Genomic DNA, 19,921 nt, shown 5'->3' on the forward strand with positions numbered 1-19,921 from the left:
ATGTGACGTGTATCATGTTAACCCACAAACATAACACGAAAACTTTTGTAAAAATAATTTTTGATTTAAAAATTTTCAGCAAAACAAATTTCCATCTTAGTATGTTAGTAGTCATTTATTTTCTGGTTAGGGTGAAATGCCTTTAAACATTTATTTCACATGGTTTATAGTCATATAATAGTTATAAAATACATTGCTGTACACTAACACTCATCATTGGTGATGGATGTTATGTAGCCGTCATGCCAATTCCCTTTTAAGTTGATGTTTAAGTTCATGAAATAAATTTCAAAGCATTCATAATTCCCTTAAGCCAGTCAATCACTTTTTGAACAGAAAAAAGGAAGGATAGATGCGAGCTATTTAGTCTCAACCAACAAATTCTTGGTTGTTTCAGCTGGTCTGGCAGTTGGCTCTGCTTTCTATGCCATATCATCCATGTCATTCCAGAAGAGAATCCTATAAGCTATACTAGCAAAACAAAAATTTCTGGTTTGGAATTTTCCAGAGATACTCAAAATAAACAAACAAAAGGTGAAAATAACAAAAATATGGGTTGAATTGAACCATTACCTAACTGCGATAATGCAGAACAATTCAAATGATAGTCAGAACTGAACATCTGAAACATATCTAGTTATATACAGAACAATTAGATCTGCTACATAAGGCATGTTTATGATGCCTCTGCTTGCCTTAAAGCTTTGAACGGCTCCGACTTCCTGTAATTAAGAAAAAGGAAGGGGTGGATGTTCAGCAAACAATGAGATTAGAAGATGAAGAGTTGGGGTTACATGGGCCACTTTTGGTTTCATAGTAGTTATGATGATCTCTGCCTCCTGTGGTTAGCAGTGGAACGGCCCAGAAAACAGTGTCTCAGTCGCTGACCCAGCGACTCAAACTTGTCAGACTTCGAAACATTCTTCAACTCCTTAGAAGGATTCTTGGGCTTCTTCTTCTTTTTCTCCTTCAGGCCTCCACTTGATTTACGTTGGATTTTTCGAAGTGGTGTGGCCAGTACCTTGAGTGCCATCTGCATAATCCATTAAAGCAAAAGAGTGAATAAAACTGTCAGAATCAACTTATATAATTGAACCCATTATAGCAAAACAAAGAATAGGACTGTTAAAATCAACTTATATGAACTAACCCATTCTAGCAAAAGAAATAACAAGACTTATAAATCTGACAAATATAAATAATCCGAGAGGGAGGAACCTGGCGTCTGGAGCTGCTTCTTGTGTATTCGGCTGAAGAGGATAGTTCACTGACTCCCCCCTCTCCTAAGGAGGAGCACCTCCCCCAGCTCTCTCTGTTAGAACTCGTGTACGAACAGCACTCGTCATTCTGCCCAGGTCCTTTCCCCTGGAAATCCTGCTCGCTTCTCACATCCTGAAAAATACAGTTGACAAGAACGTCAACTTTCTTGACTCTGAAGTGAAGATTATTGAAATATCATACTAGAGAACAGTCCAAATTACTGGAAAATGAGGATTTGAAGAGCTGTTCCCTTCTGCATCGATGATAAATTTGGCTTCTTCAAGAAAATTTTCCTGGGGCGAATAGCAATAAACTGTTAAGGCTATGTAGAAGTATATTTTAAGGAATAACAGAAGAAACGTACGCCAAGATCATCTTGAGTTATTGCACCATTTTCGGAGAGGAGTTCAGCAACAGATTTTGTGTTGGGGCCTGACTTGCAAGTAAAAATATGAATGAATGATTGTTCCAATGAGGAAAACCACCATGCAACAAAATATATTTTACCTTTTGGAAGACAAGGGGCGGACGAAGAACTAGCTGCATCACTGCTGGTGGAACGAAGGCCAGCAATAATTTCGTATAGTAAACTCTGGAAAGAAAAAACATGTTCAAGTTCAACATGTATATGCTACGGGCTCAATGACCTTAAGACTTTTCTTTGGCCATATTTGAAAACCCAGAATAAAATGCTAAAAATAAGGTTAACACGTAGGAATCTAAAAAATTACCTCGTCCATTCCAGCACCAACCTTCAAACCCCCCAATTCATAATATTTCTCCAGTCTATTCGAGCACGAAGAAGAAATGGGAGGCGGGTGAAGAACATTGTAGAAAAATATGGAAACTGAATCATAATAAAATTGAGGTCGTGGTGAGTTATGGTCTCCCTCGAATTTAATGATGTTTTTATCTCCCTGCCAAAAGAAGGGTAAAAGTGTGAACTCCTCGAATGTGAAGGGATTATTGACAAAGTAGGAAATATTTTGTACCGCATATGAGTTGTAAATAAGGTCCGAATGACGAGGTTGAATAAAGACATCATCCGCGGCATGTCCAAATAACGCTGGAATAAAAGTCTTTGGGGCAAACTATTCAAAACAAACAACATTAATACACGTTGCAAAAACATGACCTTGGAAGCTTTTAGCCACGCATTAGGGAATATAAATGTCAAAGGATATAGACAATATGATGATTTTCCTTATCTAAAAGTAGTTGTTCACAGACATTCATCCCTCAACTAAGACAAAGTAACTTTATACTATGGGCCCAGACCTTTATCTGACTATTGGCCCAAGTAGGCCCACCCCACTACTCGACATCAGGACAATAGAAGGATTCTTCATTATATCTGAGATGGCTTCTTCTGTTTCAACCTCCAGAACATGTCATTTAAAAGACGGGTCTGTGATACGCTTCTCTGGAGAATGAACTCCAATAGAGCAGTTCGGAAAAGGAATTCCAAGAATTGCAAGAAATAGTAGTCTCGAAGTACAGAAGAATTCAAGACGAGGAGAGAAGAGAGAGTGAGTAGCAGAAGATCTATACAAGAGCAAGGAAAGACTAGCCAGATCAGCATAGTCCACCTCTGGAATGGAGGACCAAAGAAATTATGGTCAAGAAATTTTCTTCGCTGATGATAAGCTTAAGTTCCAAAGAAAATTACTTCTGTTACTGCATATTGTTTTCTGGAGAGGGGATAATTGCATTTATAACCATTTGGGTACAATAGTAGATAAGTGAATCCATTCTACCCTTATAACCCAAAATTTTTGAAGGAATCCAATGAATGAAATGGACTGGTGTTTCAAAGCAACAGCATTTTCCAGGTACATGATTCATGTAGCCAACGATTCATGGATTTTTCCCATCTGGTATAACTAGTTCGTAAGTTGAAAGTATGTGGCATCATCAAACTTCAACATCTTTTCATAATTCCAAATTATTTGGTAATTGTTGAGAAATATGTGCTACATAAGTCCAAGCCTAGAGAAAAATGGCCCAAATCCAATAGGAGATCTATCGGGCCCACTAGAAGGAAGAATCAGGAGACAGTGGGGCCCACCGCAAAAGCTAACAGCTAGTTAAAACTAGCCGTTAACCAGCCGTTGGGCGACTGCCCAAACGGCTGCTATAAGTACTGATGAAAATGCTCTTTTATGTACTGTTTTTTGTGTGAAATAAATTTTTTCCTTTTCTTACTTCTCTCAATCTGCACTTCGACGATCCTCAGCATCTTGTCAGTAATCATTACACAGATTATGTTGCATTAAAATCTGGTATGGCATCGCTGGACCCAACGCATGATACACACTGTTGAGGCTAATTTAGGCATTCTAGTTGGCTGGTGTAACCCCGTCTTTGGCTTCTCCTAATCTGGCGCAACATAATCTGTATAACGTCATCATCTTGAAGAAAAACTAACAATTATTTTACTTCCTTCTACGTCAAGTCTCTTTTTCACCTCCTCCCAATCCTTTGATCAAAGGATTCCATGGGACAGGAGCCTCAGTGACACAGTATTAGGGCACCTGGACATCACCAACCTGCAACATTAACAGAGTGTTTTTCTATTGGGCTCCAGAACCTTTTTTTTTTGCTGAGCAGCTTCACAACTGACTGTGACCGGTCATTGAAGCAGATATATCCTGATCTCCTTTCAAAAAAATTTAAATCCAGATCTCCATTGACAGAGAATATTTTCTTTGAGATTGTATCCTCTGATACGCCACAGGGCATACGACCACAATTTTCAAAGAGCAGATACGACGGCCACAAACACCTCTTTTTGGCCAAATAAAGACAGAATCAGCTGAAAAGCCTAAGGGCTCAAAAAATTTTGAAGCGTATTAAAGGTGCAAAAGTGGAAGCAGAGTGGGGCGATTAGTTCCCAGTTTCTCCATGGCAAAATCCCATTGAAAGTCTGTTGCGGTTTGAGAAATTTACTCAAATCATGTCCTCTGAGAGTATTATTATCCTTTTTGTGGTCATTGATGATATCTGATGAGATTATCTTATACTAACCATGGACCCAAAGCCATGTAATGTGTAATAGATTAACCTAGGGGAATAATAAAATTACTAACTCCTATAGTAGACTGCAAACGGACCCTCTGCAGGCCCATTAGCAGCCCAGTAATGGTCCCTTAAGGACCATTACTGGCCCACTAAGAAACCTAGACTGGTTCCTTAGTGCAGGTCCTTTAGGGGCGGAGATATCAGGCCCATTAGTGGGCCTGATATTGTCTGGGCCTGTTCCAGACAGGCCCAGCATCCAACGGTTATTTTTATAACCGTTGGACAGGCCCTCCAACGGTCCCTTTTAAAAAGAGGACCGTTGGAAGCCTACTTGTAAAACAAGTAAGCTTACTTGTTTTACAAGTAAGCCCCCTAACTTTACTTTCTGAAGGACTTTTTTGATAAAAAAATATATGTATAAAAAGGGGAACTCTGGTGAAGTAAAGATGATCCTTTTGGCCCCAATCTTGTGCACTCTCTCTCTCTCTCTCTCTACTTTCTCTCTCTACTTTCTCTCTCCTCCGAATTTCCACAGTTCTACAATATCTAGTAACGGGAACTGATCCTCTTGGCATTACTCATTTAGGCCAGCAACTTCGTGTTCAGTTTGGCATCAAGAGTCTAGGTCATCTAAAGTACATCCTTTCTCAATAGAAATATATTTAAGATCTTCTGGATGGGACCAGCCACCTCCAATATCAACCAACTCCACTCATATGGAGATCAATTTGAAAATTAAGCAAAGACAACAATGACCCCGATACAAATCCTTTGACCTACCAATAGTTCATCGGTTAACTCATCTATCTAGCCCATACAAGGCTTGATACTTACTAATATGTTAAGGTTTTCTCAGTAAATTTAGACATCATTCTTTTGCTTCTTACTGGCAGGCTGCACGAGGGATCCATCAGGTACAGAAATCTGCTAACCAGGAGCAACAAGAAGCAGCAAATTGTCTCCCACTCCAGCATTGAAGTGGATTCTGGGCCCTGGCTCAATGCATCTGTGAACGCTGTGGATTCAAGGAATCCTCTGAGAATTGGGCCAGTTTCTTCCCGGGCCCATCATGCACTTCTACAACAAGTCTGCCATCAGCCTTGCTTGTGATCTAGTTCAACTTGACAGGACTAAACATGAGGAGATCATTTCGTATTTTATAAAGGAAAGACTGGAGACAAGACTGTTGAGATCTATATCCAGTGTTAGAAGTCAGAGAATCATTCCAAGCGGGTTTTTATTTTTATTTGTCATTTTACCCTCCGCGTTTTTATTTAGTTTTATACCCAATGTAATGTCTACTTTTTTCCTGAATTTTGTAAGTCGCTCAGATTCAGATTTTAAGATCAGAACCCACTAAGGGGTGTTAACCCTCACCAAAAATGAAAGTCAGTTTTTACATTTATGTTGTGCAATTTCTTTTCCTCCCTTCTGCTGCACTAGATCATATTCACGTCAAATTTGCTGTATGGATGGGGACAAAAATACCACCTTAAGGTGAGGTTTTTTGGTTGTCTCTACATGGTATCAACCCCATATTGTAGTAGACAGATTCCTTCTTGGAAGCAAAGGATCCGAAATCCCTCAGCAGGTCATTAGTGCAAGCATCTGTTGTGCTTATGGGAAAGGAATCCATGGTCAAGACATAGAGCAGCAGTGCTAGAGGGCATCCCTATTTGGCCCCTCATTGCAGCTGAATCCAACCCCCCTCTGTGGAGCCCATTCACCAACACTGAAAAAGAGTGGAATGTAATACATCTTTTACTCCACCCCACCCATTCGGCTGGAAAGCTTTGATGCCGCAAAGATGCCCGTACGGTTTCCCAGTCAAGGCAGTTGTATGCCTTGGCAAAATCCACCTTCCACTTAAAACCTTTCAACTTTCTTCTTTTTCATGTCGTCAAGATTTCTGTCATGACAACTGCACCAACAAACAGCTGTCATCCTGGATGAAACGCTGATTGGAATTGTCCTACCAAGTCGTCAATCACCGCCCAGAGCCAGTTGGCCAAGATCTTGGATATGATAAGATATATAGAGTTGGTAAGTGCAATAGGTCAAATATCCACCAGTCTGGGGACTCCTTGACATTTTGGGAGCAAGAGCACATAATCATAGTTTATTCTTTCTGTTAGCATAGGGGCTTACATTTATTTCTTCCAGTTTTTATTTCTTTCTTTCTTTCTTTCCTTGTTTTATGTAAATGTGGGCCCCACATATAAGAGGCCCACTAACTCGCCAATCCGCTCATGTTTTTACTTGTGGGCCCAGCCCATTTACTTGTAAGCCTCTGGGGTTAAACCAGAGAAACCCTAAGGAATAGAGTTAACAAGTTTTCTTTCTCTCCCGCCTCCTTCTCTTGCTCTGACTGGCGGCTAGGTCAAATGTCGACCAGCCATGGAGCAAGCTAACACTTTCCAACCTGAAATTTCCTTGCTGAAACTCCACCCAGGCCATTACCTCTGTCTTGGACATTTTGGACTGCATGACAAAAGAAAACTAAAAAACCATCCAGCCCCAGGGCTCCTTCCCTGTCCAGTACCTTTATGACGGCTTGGAATTCTGACTTTGAGACATGAGGCCCCAGCTCACCTGTTGTGCTTGCCTCAGCAGAGCTGCTCCTCTCCCACTCCACCTCCAGTTATGTCCATTCCCTCACTGTGAGATGCTCATAAATTGATTTGGCAGCGCTCTGCCAATGGCCTAGGATCCCGCATACTCATGACTTCCTGCTTGCACCCTCAAAATATGGTTGGCTCTCCTCCTCCCGTTTGTCAAAAGATGAAAAGAATCTTGTGTTCACATTACCCTCCTTCAGCCACAATTGTCTCGACCTCTGCCGCCAATACATCTCCACCTTATCTTTCTCTAATAATGTCTTTTTATGTCTATGTTGCTCCCTTTTCTCCTCCTGTGATAGGATTTTGACATGTTCTAGGTAATCTAAGACCTTGATACGGGTGAAGGCATCGGATCTGCTTTTTTTTCTCTAATAATGTCTTTTTTTCTGAATTCCTTCAGACGGTTGCGCAGATCTCCAATTTCATTAGCCACATTCACCATTCACAATCCCTGCCGCATACCATATGACGCATACCAATGCCTCCTTGAAGCTCTCTTGAGCCAAGATCTTTCCGTCTTAAAGTGGATTGCAAGGTTCTCTCCGGTGAATGCCACACTATCAGAGTGTGCTCTGACAGAAGTCAAGGAAGAGATTGCACATCTGCCTGCGAGAATTGCTTGAAAAGCTACACTTTCCATTGGAAGCAGTCCAACTGAGACAGGGTTGTAGGGCCCGCCGAGCTCCTCCATGTGTATGTACAGTCAAGCGGCCCCATTCCCTTTAGAGACCCATACGCACTAAGTGTCCAAAAATCTGCAGATCCTGAGTCCCATCTGCCCGGACCATGAATTGAGTTTTTTGAGATGACCCCTGCCAGCTCTTCCCAAAGGGATTCCCAAGGAACCGGGATCAGTAACCGTAGACCAAGATGACCACCAATTGAAAGCCGTCCCTTCTCTTTAGTTGACCCTCTGTCGTGAACTTCCACGTCCTTAAGTCTTATTTAGAAAAATGCCTCATCCCAGGGGCCAACATCAACAACTGAATCTTCCTGCTGCATTCATACACAAGTAGCCTGTGAGGAAATGCCCACCTGCAACTCCCCAATCTTATCTCTCGCACTTTTCCAATATGGTCTCCTGAAAGCACACCACGTCAGGTATCTCACCACTATTCCTCTCCTTTACTCGTCATGGGGACCATGGACATCCATCAAATGCACCTCATGGGTGGACCGGATCAGCCCCCTTCCTGTCTCTACTCCATCAGTACCCTGGTCTATCTGATACTGTTTGGACCTGTGAGATGGAGACCTTATCTTCTTCTGCCTGATGTCTAATCCCCATGACGGAAACTGCCATACTGTCAGCCTCTTCTGTGTTTGCTGCATTAATGGACTTCTTACCTTTCCAATCCATGCCTTCATAGCATGAACCTGCTTCCTCTTTATGCCCTGCCTCTTCTCCCTCCATGTCCATCCCATGCTTCGCCTCCATGTTTTCCTCGGCTACAGTGGCTGTTCATTTTGGCCTCCACCCTGCTCTGATATTTGACTTGTCTTGCTTGATTCTGCAAAATGTAGGCTTCCTCCTTTCCCACTTTTGCGTCCCTCTCATTCCGCACAAACCACTGTTTCCTTCTATACCGGATGAGTTTGCCAAAGCCATCCTCCATGAGCAGCCGCCCCATGAGTTATCTACTCGGTGTTCCAGGCATGATTTTCCCTCCATATTTGGTCACTCAGCAGGATGTTTGTCATCGAGGACGACCATCTCCTCCTAAGTTTTTGTGGCCATTTCATTCTTTGACTTAGTATATGACATGGTATCCGTCAGCAGTATGGTATCAGCCTGTGATGTTTGTGTTGTAACAAACACCCGAGAGGTCAGAGTCTCATTGAAGTCCTCTCCGTTAGTCGCTGCGCCTTCTGCTGGATGTTTCATTAGTGCCTCCACATTAAGAGGAGCCCCAGGCAGTTGCGCTTCTATGCCACATCTCGATCAATACAGTCGCTATTCTCTGGAATCTCCTTGTCTCCTCCCCTTGTGTCTCAGATGATGACACTGCTGGATGATAATGCTCTGGCACCCTCACCCTGCATGTACCTTCTGGTCATCAAAGTGTAAGTCAAGGAGGTGGTGAGAGACCCCTGGCTACCTCAACCTCCAGTACTGCAACATTCAGGTCCCTGGAATTCAACTCCATAGGTATAATACACGCTAATCGCCGAAGGGCCTAAATAAGCCCACTTGTATAGCACGTAGCCGGGAACCCATTAGCATTGAACAAAATTTCAAGATGACTCTCAGTGGCTCACTGGACGATGTTCCATCAGTGGGTAGAACCTGGCGCTATCTTATTAATCCACTCCAGCCTACCGGTTGTGTCCATCCAACATCGAAATATATGCTGCCGTGGACACTGCCAGCAGTAGGAAGAGATTTCTGGTGCCCAGTCTCCAAAGTTGTGCCTCGCGCAATTTAAGAAATTTCCTCCAGGGGGGGGGGGGGTCAAAACCTCATTGCTGATAAGTTAATCTGGTTGGTTCAGTCTTACTGGTTTAAAACCAGTGAGATATATAATGGGCTCAGCTCATGTGCACGTGACTCGAAGAGTCACGTGCACCAGCAGAGAAGTGGGCCTCTTATTTATGGGACCCACATTTACATTTAAAGCAAAGAGAAAGAGGGAATGAAATAGATAGGCATCTGCTGACAAGCACAAATGCACATATTTCGGGACAATTTAAGAAACGCGTGTCAAATTCTACACCAGATCGTGGGGAGCAAGTAGCTATACTTGAACAGAAAATTGTCGGATGATCTTCCGACTTCTGTTTTATATAAAGATGGATTCAAGGAAACAAGGATTCCCGGTGTGTCTCCATCAATGATCTTCAAAACCACTTGTGAAATCGTCTTATTTTCAAACACAGTGAGTCAACATTTTTTCCAAAAAAAAGATGCAGCTGTTTTCTTGGAAGCTCCTGATCTCAAAATTGCGGGGAGGACAATAAGAGACATGGTGTAAAACAAAATTAAAGACGCTAGGTCTCTGAAGAATTTAGCTCCTGAGATTCTCATACTTGGCACCGAATATCAGGCATGGGTTGAGAGTGATAGTAAGTTAGCCAGCACCGAATTAAGGTTTCTGATTGGCCAAAATGGTTCAATTTCATGTCAAAAAGTGTTGCATTCACAGTATTGACGTGAGCACATCCTAATGACACATTACCGGAGAGGAAATGACCTGCTATGATGAACCCAGGGGAATATGAAACAAACCTGTTGAGCATTTAGATCCAAGATGTCAAATTTTGCCCGTTTCTGGATAACATGCCGCATGTACTGGAGTGCAAGTTTGATCTGGAAAAAAGACACAGCACATGAAACGGATTTCCATAATGTATAATCATGGATTTTATTTTATCAGGGCAAGAAATTTGTCCATCAGTAGATCATCAGGTTTCTATAATTCTGCGACATAAAAAGGTTTAAAAATGTAAAAAAGACAAGAATAACGTAAGGGGCGATTTTGGTGAGTCAAGAAAATGTAACTTTAGAACCATAAAAATAGAAGTTTAAATGGCAGGCCAGAAATGATCAGAGATGGAATTGTAACACCTTTTCAAACATAGTTGGATATCTAGGAAACACAAGAGCAAACAATGGAACAATGATAAAGAAAGTTTTATTCATAAGAAATCAACAAACGAACATGATAAACCCTGGATAATTCATACAGCCCACCATAATGCAACGATAAGAAGCAAACTCGGAGAGAACATAATGGAAAAAATGCCTGGGTTGAGGACAAGAAGAATGACCGAAGCAATAAGTATACTAGAAAATGGTACCCGTAGAGACAAGAGCCTTACTGTAAATTTTGGGAGTCGAATTTTGTACACGTCAACTAGTTCCATCATAAGATTATATAAGTTGGAGAAAGCACTGTCGAGAACCATTCCAGCAATGGATGGATCCTCCGCTCCATAAAGAAGGCTGGAAAAAAATACAACGATCTAAGAATCAAAACTCCATCAAGATAAGTAGCTTCATAAGATCCGATCATTAAGGACCGCTGGAGTTAATTGGAAATTTTATCTGTCTATTATTTAAGGACGGGTTAAAAAGCAGAAGTAAAATTATAAGAAAGTTGAATAAAACAATTTCGCTAGCATCAGATGAATCATATAAATCAGGGTATCTGAACTATACACAAGATAACGACTTTATAAAATAAGGACGAAACAGCAGTGAACCATAGTAGAAAACACCAGCTATTTTTCCAAGTCCACCAGTATCCTCGTAATCTCCGATCAATCTGGGAGTCTTGTTTTGTTTAAAACAAAACAAGACTCCCAGATTAATGGCTTCAATAAATCCCTACATAATTCACAATCTTCAGCACTTATTCTCCCAGTAAAACACCAACTACTCATAATCGCACATCTCGTTTGACTGTGGAACATAATGTATGACCACTAGGCACTGGAAGACAGCAAAAATATCGGATTGCACTGGTAGCCATACTACTGCACAATATGAAGAGGGCTCAATTATTTAGCCATGGAAAAAATCTGCACCATGCACTTTTCTAAATTCATAACGTTGAAGAACCCCGTGTTCAAGACAAGATAAAATGGATAAGTGGGGGACTAATCGGGACTCGATGGTTCACAAATATATGGTGCATAACAGGAGGGCAGGCAAACCGTGGCAGCATTGGAGTGCTGCCAATGCACGGGCCCAACAAAAAGTGAAAACACATTGTCGCAACACAAAGTGAACGCTGTGCCAATCCAAAGCCGCCATTTTGGTACCAGAGGTGGTTTCATGCATATATAGGTGACTGTATCAAACTCCCCAAGCATTGCAATCCTGAAGGATGTGACAAGAGGTGTACCTTGGTCCTCAAGGTACCCAGTTTTCCAAGTTAAACCATAGCATTGACCGGACAGGACTGTGACAAGAGGCGTATCTTCGGTTTGACTACCGCATTGATCCCAAGAGGACAATGGCACTGATCTAGTGGTCAACAACAGAGTTAACCCTACTGTGGACTGGCGAGTTGACTGAAGTTTTGACCACACCAAATGCAGTAGAATTGACCATGGCATTGACCGCAACCTGCACTGCGGGTTTCGGCTGTGGATGTTACCACCATATTGATCAGAGGTGTGACTGTGGCCTTGACCACAGGTTATGACGGCAGTACTGAGCAAGGTATCCCTACAGCACGGACTGCATATGTGACAGCAGCGATGACAGGGGTGAGACCATTGCCTGACAGTGGGTGTGAACGCAGCATGGACTACGGGTGTTGATCCCAGGTGTAATCAGCATGAATACAGTGGAGGATGTGGCTCTGGCCATGGCATAGGCTGTCAGTTTGGCAATGAGTATGACTGTAGGTTTGACCACCGTTATCACTGCAGGTGGAGTGCCATGGCAATAGATAAGAGTGAAGTAATATGTAAGCCATTCTAGTCAATTTCTCGTCCTATTTCTGAACTCCCACGCTGGCAGCATCCTTTTGTTCCCTGACTCTTCTCTCTCCTCCAACCATTCAAAAGCCATCAGTAACAGCTTAAAAGAATCAGTAACAGCTGCTGACTGTCAGCAACTATTAAGCTTATATTAAGCTTAATAGTTATATTAAGCTTAATAGTTATATTAAGCTTAATATAAGCTTAATACAACTATTAATTTCATACTAAGCTTCTCATGATTGCTTTTATCATATTTCCCACTGTGTAGGCCACATGGTATAAGTGGACCCACCCATTGCTGTTCTTTTAGTAAAGTTTGATTGGCATATATAGATGACCCACATCAATAAAAGATAAAGTCCTTTATAGTCCCACTTGAGAAAAAGTGACTTAAGACAAGTGAGCCCAACCCATTTATTTGTATAGGATGACATTAAAACTAGCCATCATGATTGGATGAGTAAGTTCTTTTTTGTTTGGTAAACCCCAACCACAAGGGAGAGGACAGGAGGCATGGGATAGGGAGAAGTTGGAGTGGTTTAAGGGGAGCAAATTTCAACACAGATTCAATAATTAAATAAAATCGTCATTTGCATTTAGATTTACTAGCCACTGATATCACCACGGCTCTGTCAAAGTGAAACATGTTTTGGCTGAAATATTATGAGGCAAATTCATGGAGCTCCAACGATTAAATTGCACCAGTTAGCCAAGGCAGTTTTGCAGTGAGAAAAAATATGTCAGTTACTTATACACGAATATAGAGGAGTACCTTGTGACCGCACCCATTGATCGTCCCCACAACCCAATGCGTGAAACGAGTTTGTTATTCCGAAGAAAGTCCACAACAGCTTTGAGATCATCTTTCTGTTTCATTCAAGTTACATACATATCATATTCTCATTACATCAAAAATCAAACATATTAATCGAAATAATACCTCATGCCAGCCAAGACTGACGTAATCGCCATCGGATAGGCCAGAACCAGAAAAGTCAAGAGTGAAAACTGTAATATTTGAAGGGAGAAGAATTACAGCAGCCTCATTCGCATCAGCTCTGCAACCACTGCACAAGGCGTAAAACATCCCAGAATAGTGTCACACATTAGGTACTCCGCCAATAAATGAAGCTATTTGAGTTAAAACCTTGGCCGATAACCAAGCTAGGCTAATTAAATGCAACACATGAGCGTCTTCACCAATAGATGAAGGTGCACAAGAGAACTGCAAAGATAATTCCACTAATAATAAGCTCCTTCAGAAACAGCGGTACTTTATTATTTTACATTTTTCATTAGAACTCTATAATTGTTTATTAAAATAGAGAACATGTTACCATGATCAAATGGATCTAAATTCATTATGGAAGAAAATGAAGATTCGACACTTTATTGGTTAGTCCAGACGTCTGTGAGATGCAATCAAGAAAAGAGTGCAACTGAGATATAGTGTGAGCAGGAAAAGAAATGGTGCCTGACCTATTTCCGTGGCAATAAACAACACAAGGTAGTGAAGTTTCTTCAATATGGGTAGTAGGAACGTAATGACTGCAACGCAGAATATGTCCTCTCCCATTCGTTATCTGGATTTTTTTACCAAAATTTCAGCATCTAGCAAATAGACGAATGAAACACAAATAAAATCTGTGGCAAAAAGAGATCAATAATTAATTTTTCATACTTGCCTCAATATCCAGCCGTTTGTATTTTCTCCCTGCAAGTGTAAATTCTGATTCCCATAAATACTGATCTGGATCATACTCCGCCCTGTAGAGTCAACACACTTTTAAGTTCACGTCTCCAACCAGTTTTACACACAAGCTGTAACTACCGTGATATTTGACCTTTCAAGACCGATGGAACACCGTTGGAATGTGCTCCAGTTATTTCTCTTTAAGATCTAGTTCTACGTCATTATTATTCGTCTTCATGAAAAAAAAATTATTCATCATTATGAACTCGAAACTTTACTGCCTAGGTAATCATTTATTAGGTTGGACACGGGTAAGAGGCAACCAAGAGCCCTACTCTGGATTAAAGCGATGAGCATAGATGCAAATATTAAGGAATATCTTCCAGCAGCAATATATGACAGTAAAAATGATTGATCCAAAATAAGAATCTCTGAAGATCTATGGCATAGAATGTCAACCCCATTAACCAAAAATAGTAAAGATATACAGCGTTATCCAATCAGAGAGGCGTTTTATTCTACATTTGAAACTAAAAGAAGAATTGAAATTTCGAAGATGCTAACAGAAACATAAGCTTTTATAGCCCTAATACCAGTAACTATTCAAAAACTCTCAGCACCCACGTGAATTTACAATTCATCTTTGATATCGTAATCTTCAAATGTAGAATAAGAATGACGTTGCCATTATGATATTTGACTATAGCACTGAGATCCAACCTGTTAGAGATCGACCAGGTAGAAGTAGGAGAAGAAGAGGAGAAAAAGAAGAAGAAGGCTCCCGAACGGGATAAACGACAATCCACAAAAGTTCAAAACACCAAGTCCCCCCAGACAGACCACGACTCCAGGTCTTCCCTCTCCAGAGGGTTCCTCCTTACAAAATACTTCTCCCCTACCCTAACTCAGGGTTTCCCTTCCTTTATATTAGGTGCACCCCCTTGTCGCTTCATCTTCCTACGCGAATAGTGAATCGACACAGGGGGTTTCCTAATACAACCCTATCTACTCAAATAAAAATTTTGGTTATTTATTCAATGAATGATGCAATAATGTAAAGTTTTTTCATTCTCCTGCAGGAGCTAGGGCAACATTTGGAAGCTCAAGGCAACCATTTGTCTGATATGATCCCAGACCCTCCTGGGCGCACTCGCGTCTTTTGATCACTACGGGCCTTCATGTCTTTCCCTTCTCATATTCCATTTAAATAGGGCAGCCCTCCTTTAAGGAAGGCAGGCGGAGTTATTATAAAGTTAAGCTCGTTGTCTCTGCGTCCCTCAACGTCTCTGTCCTGCCTATCTCCTTTCTCCTGCTGTCTCACCCCCTTCTAACCCCACGGCTCTCCCACTTATAATCATAATCATGTGATAAATCAGTAGCTGAGTATTGGGGATCTCTAAGCAAGCATCTGGAGACTCTCCGAGGTCATATCTCAACGTATAAATCTAAGCCATGATTAGTAATTGCACTTGTTTCATACAAGAAAATTATTTGACCAGGCCTACAGAGCCAATTAAATCTGATGTTACTCCAAGGAGTGAAATTATTATGAGCTTACGCAATCATTTCAATTTAGTGCTTCACCGAAAGCCCCTGATTCCATGAGATGCAACAATGAGTTAACGTTACACTCGCGGGCAGGACAAAACGAATTCTTCACCATTACAAAACCCAGAGGCTGAAAGTGGTTTCTTATAATTGAGCTAAATAGGCTTCAAATATTATCATCGGACATTTTCGTAACGGGGATTGCCTCTTATTGAAGGATTAAAGAAGAACCGACAAATGACAGGTGATACCAGGTTACCAGAGCCCACAAGTTAACCAGTTACAAAAAAATACTTGCACGAAATAAACAAAAGATACTATGCCACAAAACTGAAAAGCTTCCAAAGCCGAGTAAAAACTTCAGAGATTGTACCTTGGTGGTCGGATCACAAAGTTTATAAATTGTTCGATCATATCTTCAGCAAAAGCTTGACTTTGAACCTTCCGATCGACGTCAAGCTTACAAAAATCAGGTTTATAAGATTGTGAGCTCCATCTCGACAGCTTTTAAGTTTCAGCGACGAAAAGAAGAGTCCTAACTTTAAAGGCCAGACCGCATTGTCATGAACTTACAAGTGAGGCTCTCAGTGAAAAACTTTCTGAAGCTCGTGAAGACAATACATTCCAAGGCTTGCAAAAGTCTGCCAAGAAACCTCACTCCCCATCGCTACAGCAATCAAAAAGACAAAATTCGAGGCCACAGTCAAAAAATTGGCCTTCTATTTCACATTAGGGAACGGCCTTCGGTCGTGGCCATAACGCAGAACGAAGCCCTTCTAGAGATTAGCCAAATGCTTCCGCGATTCAAGAGACTGACAAAACCCCATTTCTAGGTCCCTCCGCAAAAACCATCCCCAAGCAGAGACGGCAGAAACTCCTTCGAAGCAGGTCGAGAAAGAAGTTAAGATCATGAAAAGCCACAGTCAGAGCTCAATTTCCATAATCCGCCAGATTAACCGTACAGCGAACCTGAAAATACCCAAAATCAACACACCAAAAAAACAATAGCTAGCATACTAGCGAAATGCAGACATCAAAAGCTTGCGTAAGCGAGATTAAACAGTAGAAAAACGGAAACGAGAGCCATCGCCAAAACAGAAACCCTGATTCAAATAACGATCAAAAGAGACCAATTTCTGACCTAATTTCGACGTGGAAACCAAGCAATGTTGAAATCGAGCTTCCTGCTTCGCTCCTCGTAACCCTTTCCCTCTCCTCGGGAATGCGTCTCCCCGACCCCGACAGCGAAGAACCGGAAGACGTCAACTCCCACGATTCCACGCTAAGCCCACCATCTTATATATTTTTATTACTTTAAACGCCTCGTACCCTTTTTAACTACACGTATAGCCTCGTCGCATCCTCACCGTCCAGATAACCCCTCGTCTGATGACCGCTAAGCCGGGGCTACAAGTCTAATTTAAAAACTATTGGGGTTAAAATGCCGCCAGATCGAGAAGAAGCTGTTATTAAAAAAACATTCATTAGTCCAGCTGGCGCTTTTCTCTCTCCTCCCGCCGCGGAGGAGTATAATATTCCGGCTGCTTTAAAGTGGTCTAGCGTTGACCCATGCTCTAACGGTCAAAGCTGTGGCTTGGAAGGAGGTTATGAACTGATGGCCTTAAGGTGATCCGGGGGAGACCCTACCTTAACCGAGTGAAGTGATCTGAAAAGGAAGAAAAACAAGGAAAAATGATTAGAGAATGATTACGTGGAATCATAAGCATATTAAATAATGTGAATACGGCCACTGGACTCTCCGATGTAAATATCTTCAAGAGTGGAGGTTTTTATGGCGTAGCATAACTCGACAGCTAGTTATGGTAGTGGTATGAAATATTATAGACTTCTCTCAATATATCAAAATTCAAGAATTTTATATTAGCTCATGGGTTAAATTAAAGCGTCAGGATAGACCCAGCATAGGGAAAAAATATCATACAGAACCTGATTTTTTTTAAAAAAGGGAAAGAGGGGAAAAGATAAATTACATCAATTATATTCTGGTTTTTCGAAATGAATTTCGACATTGAAAAATTATACAGCTTTGAGCTATTCCTAACAATATATTGGGTACTGTCTCAAGCCCACTTACTCAATAATATATGGCCTATCAGTAATCTATGCCACTTAGAACATAACCCAACGAACAATGGGAATACACAACAAAATGGCTGAAATGGCATTACCATTAGAGAGAACAGCCTCCTGCCCTTGTCCATCGATCATTTTAACTATTAAGTTAACTCTTATTCACTAAGATATCAAGGTGTTACTTAGAGATACTTAAAAAACTTCCATCAACATGTAGTTTTGATAGAATTTCAACAGAGAATCTATACTACAATGCCTAATTTCTTCTGCACTTTAATGATGACTCAAGTGATATTGGTTCAATTTTAATCCAAATTGTGTTATCTGCTTTGAGTTCACTTCACTTTATTTTAACTCTAAAGACCTTGATTCTGAATTATAACTTTCCATATGAGCTTAGGCATTCTCTCTCCTTGTTCCTTTTCACTTAAGATGGATAGGACTTCAAATGGTTCTCTGTACACTAGTTCTCTAACTCAGTTCGATAATCCGATGTCTCCTTGCCTACACACTAATCTTCTATTGGGATTAAACTTAACACAGTAAACTTTATTATCTTATTAATAACATAGCTATATTATTTAAGGTGACACTGAATATCTAGTCCTTAAGGCACTCATATATTCTTGAGGACTAATACTAAATTCTGAAATAAATTATTAACAAGATTAAGGTTAGACCATACTTTAATTTTTTTCCTCAGTATTCTGAATTTATTATTCTCTTAGATTCTCCACATTTATATAGGTAATAATGTACGTGTTTTTCTTACATGAACAATGGGTTTGATAGTAAGAAATGTATGAACTATTTTTAAGAATGTCAAATGAAAATGGGTCAGTGGAATGGATTTGCCAACATGATAAACTAAGCGATTTTTTTAATTCGTTAGAGCCTTAAAATAACCAAAATATCATGGTGTACACACTGAAGTTTGTATAGCTTTAGTACATTCACTCGCAATACTTTTCCAAAACAATATTTCCCCATTTTCTTCTCAGAATTAAAATGATAAATCATCCCACATCCTTCAGATTTGTCCTTTTTTTGGGTTATTAAATAACGAGACACAGACATTGAAGTATCATATTAAGATGCTTCATTGATATCAATAGGATGATATTCATTTGAAGTCTAAAATAAGATGATCTTCATTCTCCTTCTAGCAAAAAAAGATTATATGTATGAATAGTGTTTATCCTAGATTAAGTAAAATAGTTCTAATATGTTTGAATCACTCAAATTCTCTGAAGGAACATAGAATTTTTTGAAATGACAATAATATAATATAACATAGGAATAATGAATTAATCATGATTTATTGAAGAGATATCAATTTAATAAAGATATATATAAATGCCATAATAATGCTATCGATATATTAGTACCACAGGTCCTAAATAAAAGAATATTTTGTGAAATAAAAGGGGTAAGTGAGAAGAAATCGTGGATACTATTATGATGATAGTATATGTGCTGTTATAGAATGACATTGTTCATAATTAGAGAAAAATATTTGAGTATTGGAAGAGTAAAATAGATAATAGGAATGTGACGTAGAGGGCATGAGGAAAACAGGTAGTTCTTCTTTGGTATGAAAATATAAGAAATACTATATCTAGTTGTAAGCCCCCAAAGCATGTGGCATTCTTGCGCAGAGGCATACACGCTAACTGTGCAAAGTGCGCGGGCAGACTTGCATGAAGGGAAACCCCATATACTTAGACTCGAGATAGGAAGCTGAGTTCGTTGTGTTACCACTATATGCACCATAGGTTGTGAAGCACGTCCCTGATATTGAAGGCCAACACCCACATGATGCTCATGCCCACCAGCGCACTTCCGCAATGGATCAGGGATACGCCACGCATTCAGGCTGCCGATGCCTACACCACACCCCAATAACTAATCGTGTGTGCAGAGTTGTATGCCACCACCGGCAAAGGCACGCATGTGCCATGGTGTGTGGAGCGTGGAGATGCATGCGGGACATGTGGTGTTCCTGTTGATGATGCTGCAGCCCAGAGGCGCCAATGCTTAAGGCATTGTGTATGGCGATGCCAACGAGGACCAAAGTGGAAGAGGTGTCAGCTTGACTCGTTCTCTACCCTGTTCCTATCACTCTTTGTTTCATTGTTATTTCATTCTCGCATTCACTTGACATTCTCAAACCTGAATTATCACTATCTACTAACTACTCCCCTGAACCTAATATCACTATCTTGGCTCGGATTTCCACGTCACTTGATTT

The 19,921-nt window shown here is 40.7% G+C and overlaps 1 protein-coding gene across 2 annotated transcripts; it reads right to left on the reverse strand.

The window, feature by feature from the left end:
- Nucleotides 1-541: 541 nt before the first annotated feature.
- Nucleotides 542-16,876, reverse strand: LOC144712858 (alpha/beta-Hydrolases superfamily protein). Of its 2 annotated transcripts, none has more exons than XM_078587223.1 (16): nt 16,718-16,876; nt 16,150-16,545; nt 15,950-16,035; nt 14,021-14,102; nt 13,815-13,918; nt 13,276-13,402; nt 13,108-13,202; nt 10,722-10,845; nt 10,129-10,209; nt 2,253-2,351; nt 1,992-2,177; nt 1,768-1,852; nt 1,625-1,692; nt 1,482-1,553; nt 1,219-1,392; nt 542-1,033 (listed from the first exon to the last, which is right to left on the reverse strand). In XM_078587223.1, exons 3-16 carry the CDS (start codon nt 15,988-15,990, stop codon nt 821-823), a joined length of 1,551 nt encoding a protein of 516 aa, XP_078443349.1. In that variant the 5' UTR covers nt 15,991-16,035; nt 16,150-16,545; nt 16,718-16,876; the 3' UTR covers nt 542-820. The 2 variants fall into 2 exon arrangements, with proteins under 2 accessions (XP_078443349.1, XP_078443350.1); XM_078587224.1 differs by having other exon boundaries at nt 14,017-14,102.
- Nucleotides 16,877-19,921: the final 3,045 nt, after the last annotated feature.

This window comes from Wolffia australiana, chromosome 15 (genome assembly GCF_029677425.1).
Source record: "Wolffia australiana isolate 7733 chromosome 15, ASM2967742v1".
Lineage (NCBI taxonomy): Eukaryota > Viridiplantae > Streptophyta > Magnoliopsida > Alismatales > Araceae > Wolffia > Wolffia australiana.

What these genes read in the sequence shown, in the direction of transcription:
- LOC144712858 (XM_078587223.1), bottom strand. Translation starts at nt 15,990, where the DNA reads ATGATCGAACAATTTATAAACTTTGTGATCCGACCACCAAG. An exon ending in ACAAACGGCTGGATATTGAG is followed by an intron (nt 13,919 to 14,020) that starts GCAAGTATGAAA and finishes AAAAAAATCCAG; the next exon opens with ATAACGAATGGGAGAGGACA. An exon ending in GTTTATTGCCACGGAAATAG is followed by an intron (nt 13,403 to 13,814) that starts GTCAGGCACCAT and finishes CGCCTTGTGCAG; the next exon opens with TGGTTGCAGAGCTGATGCGA.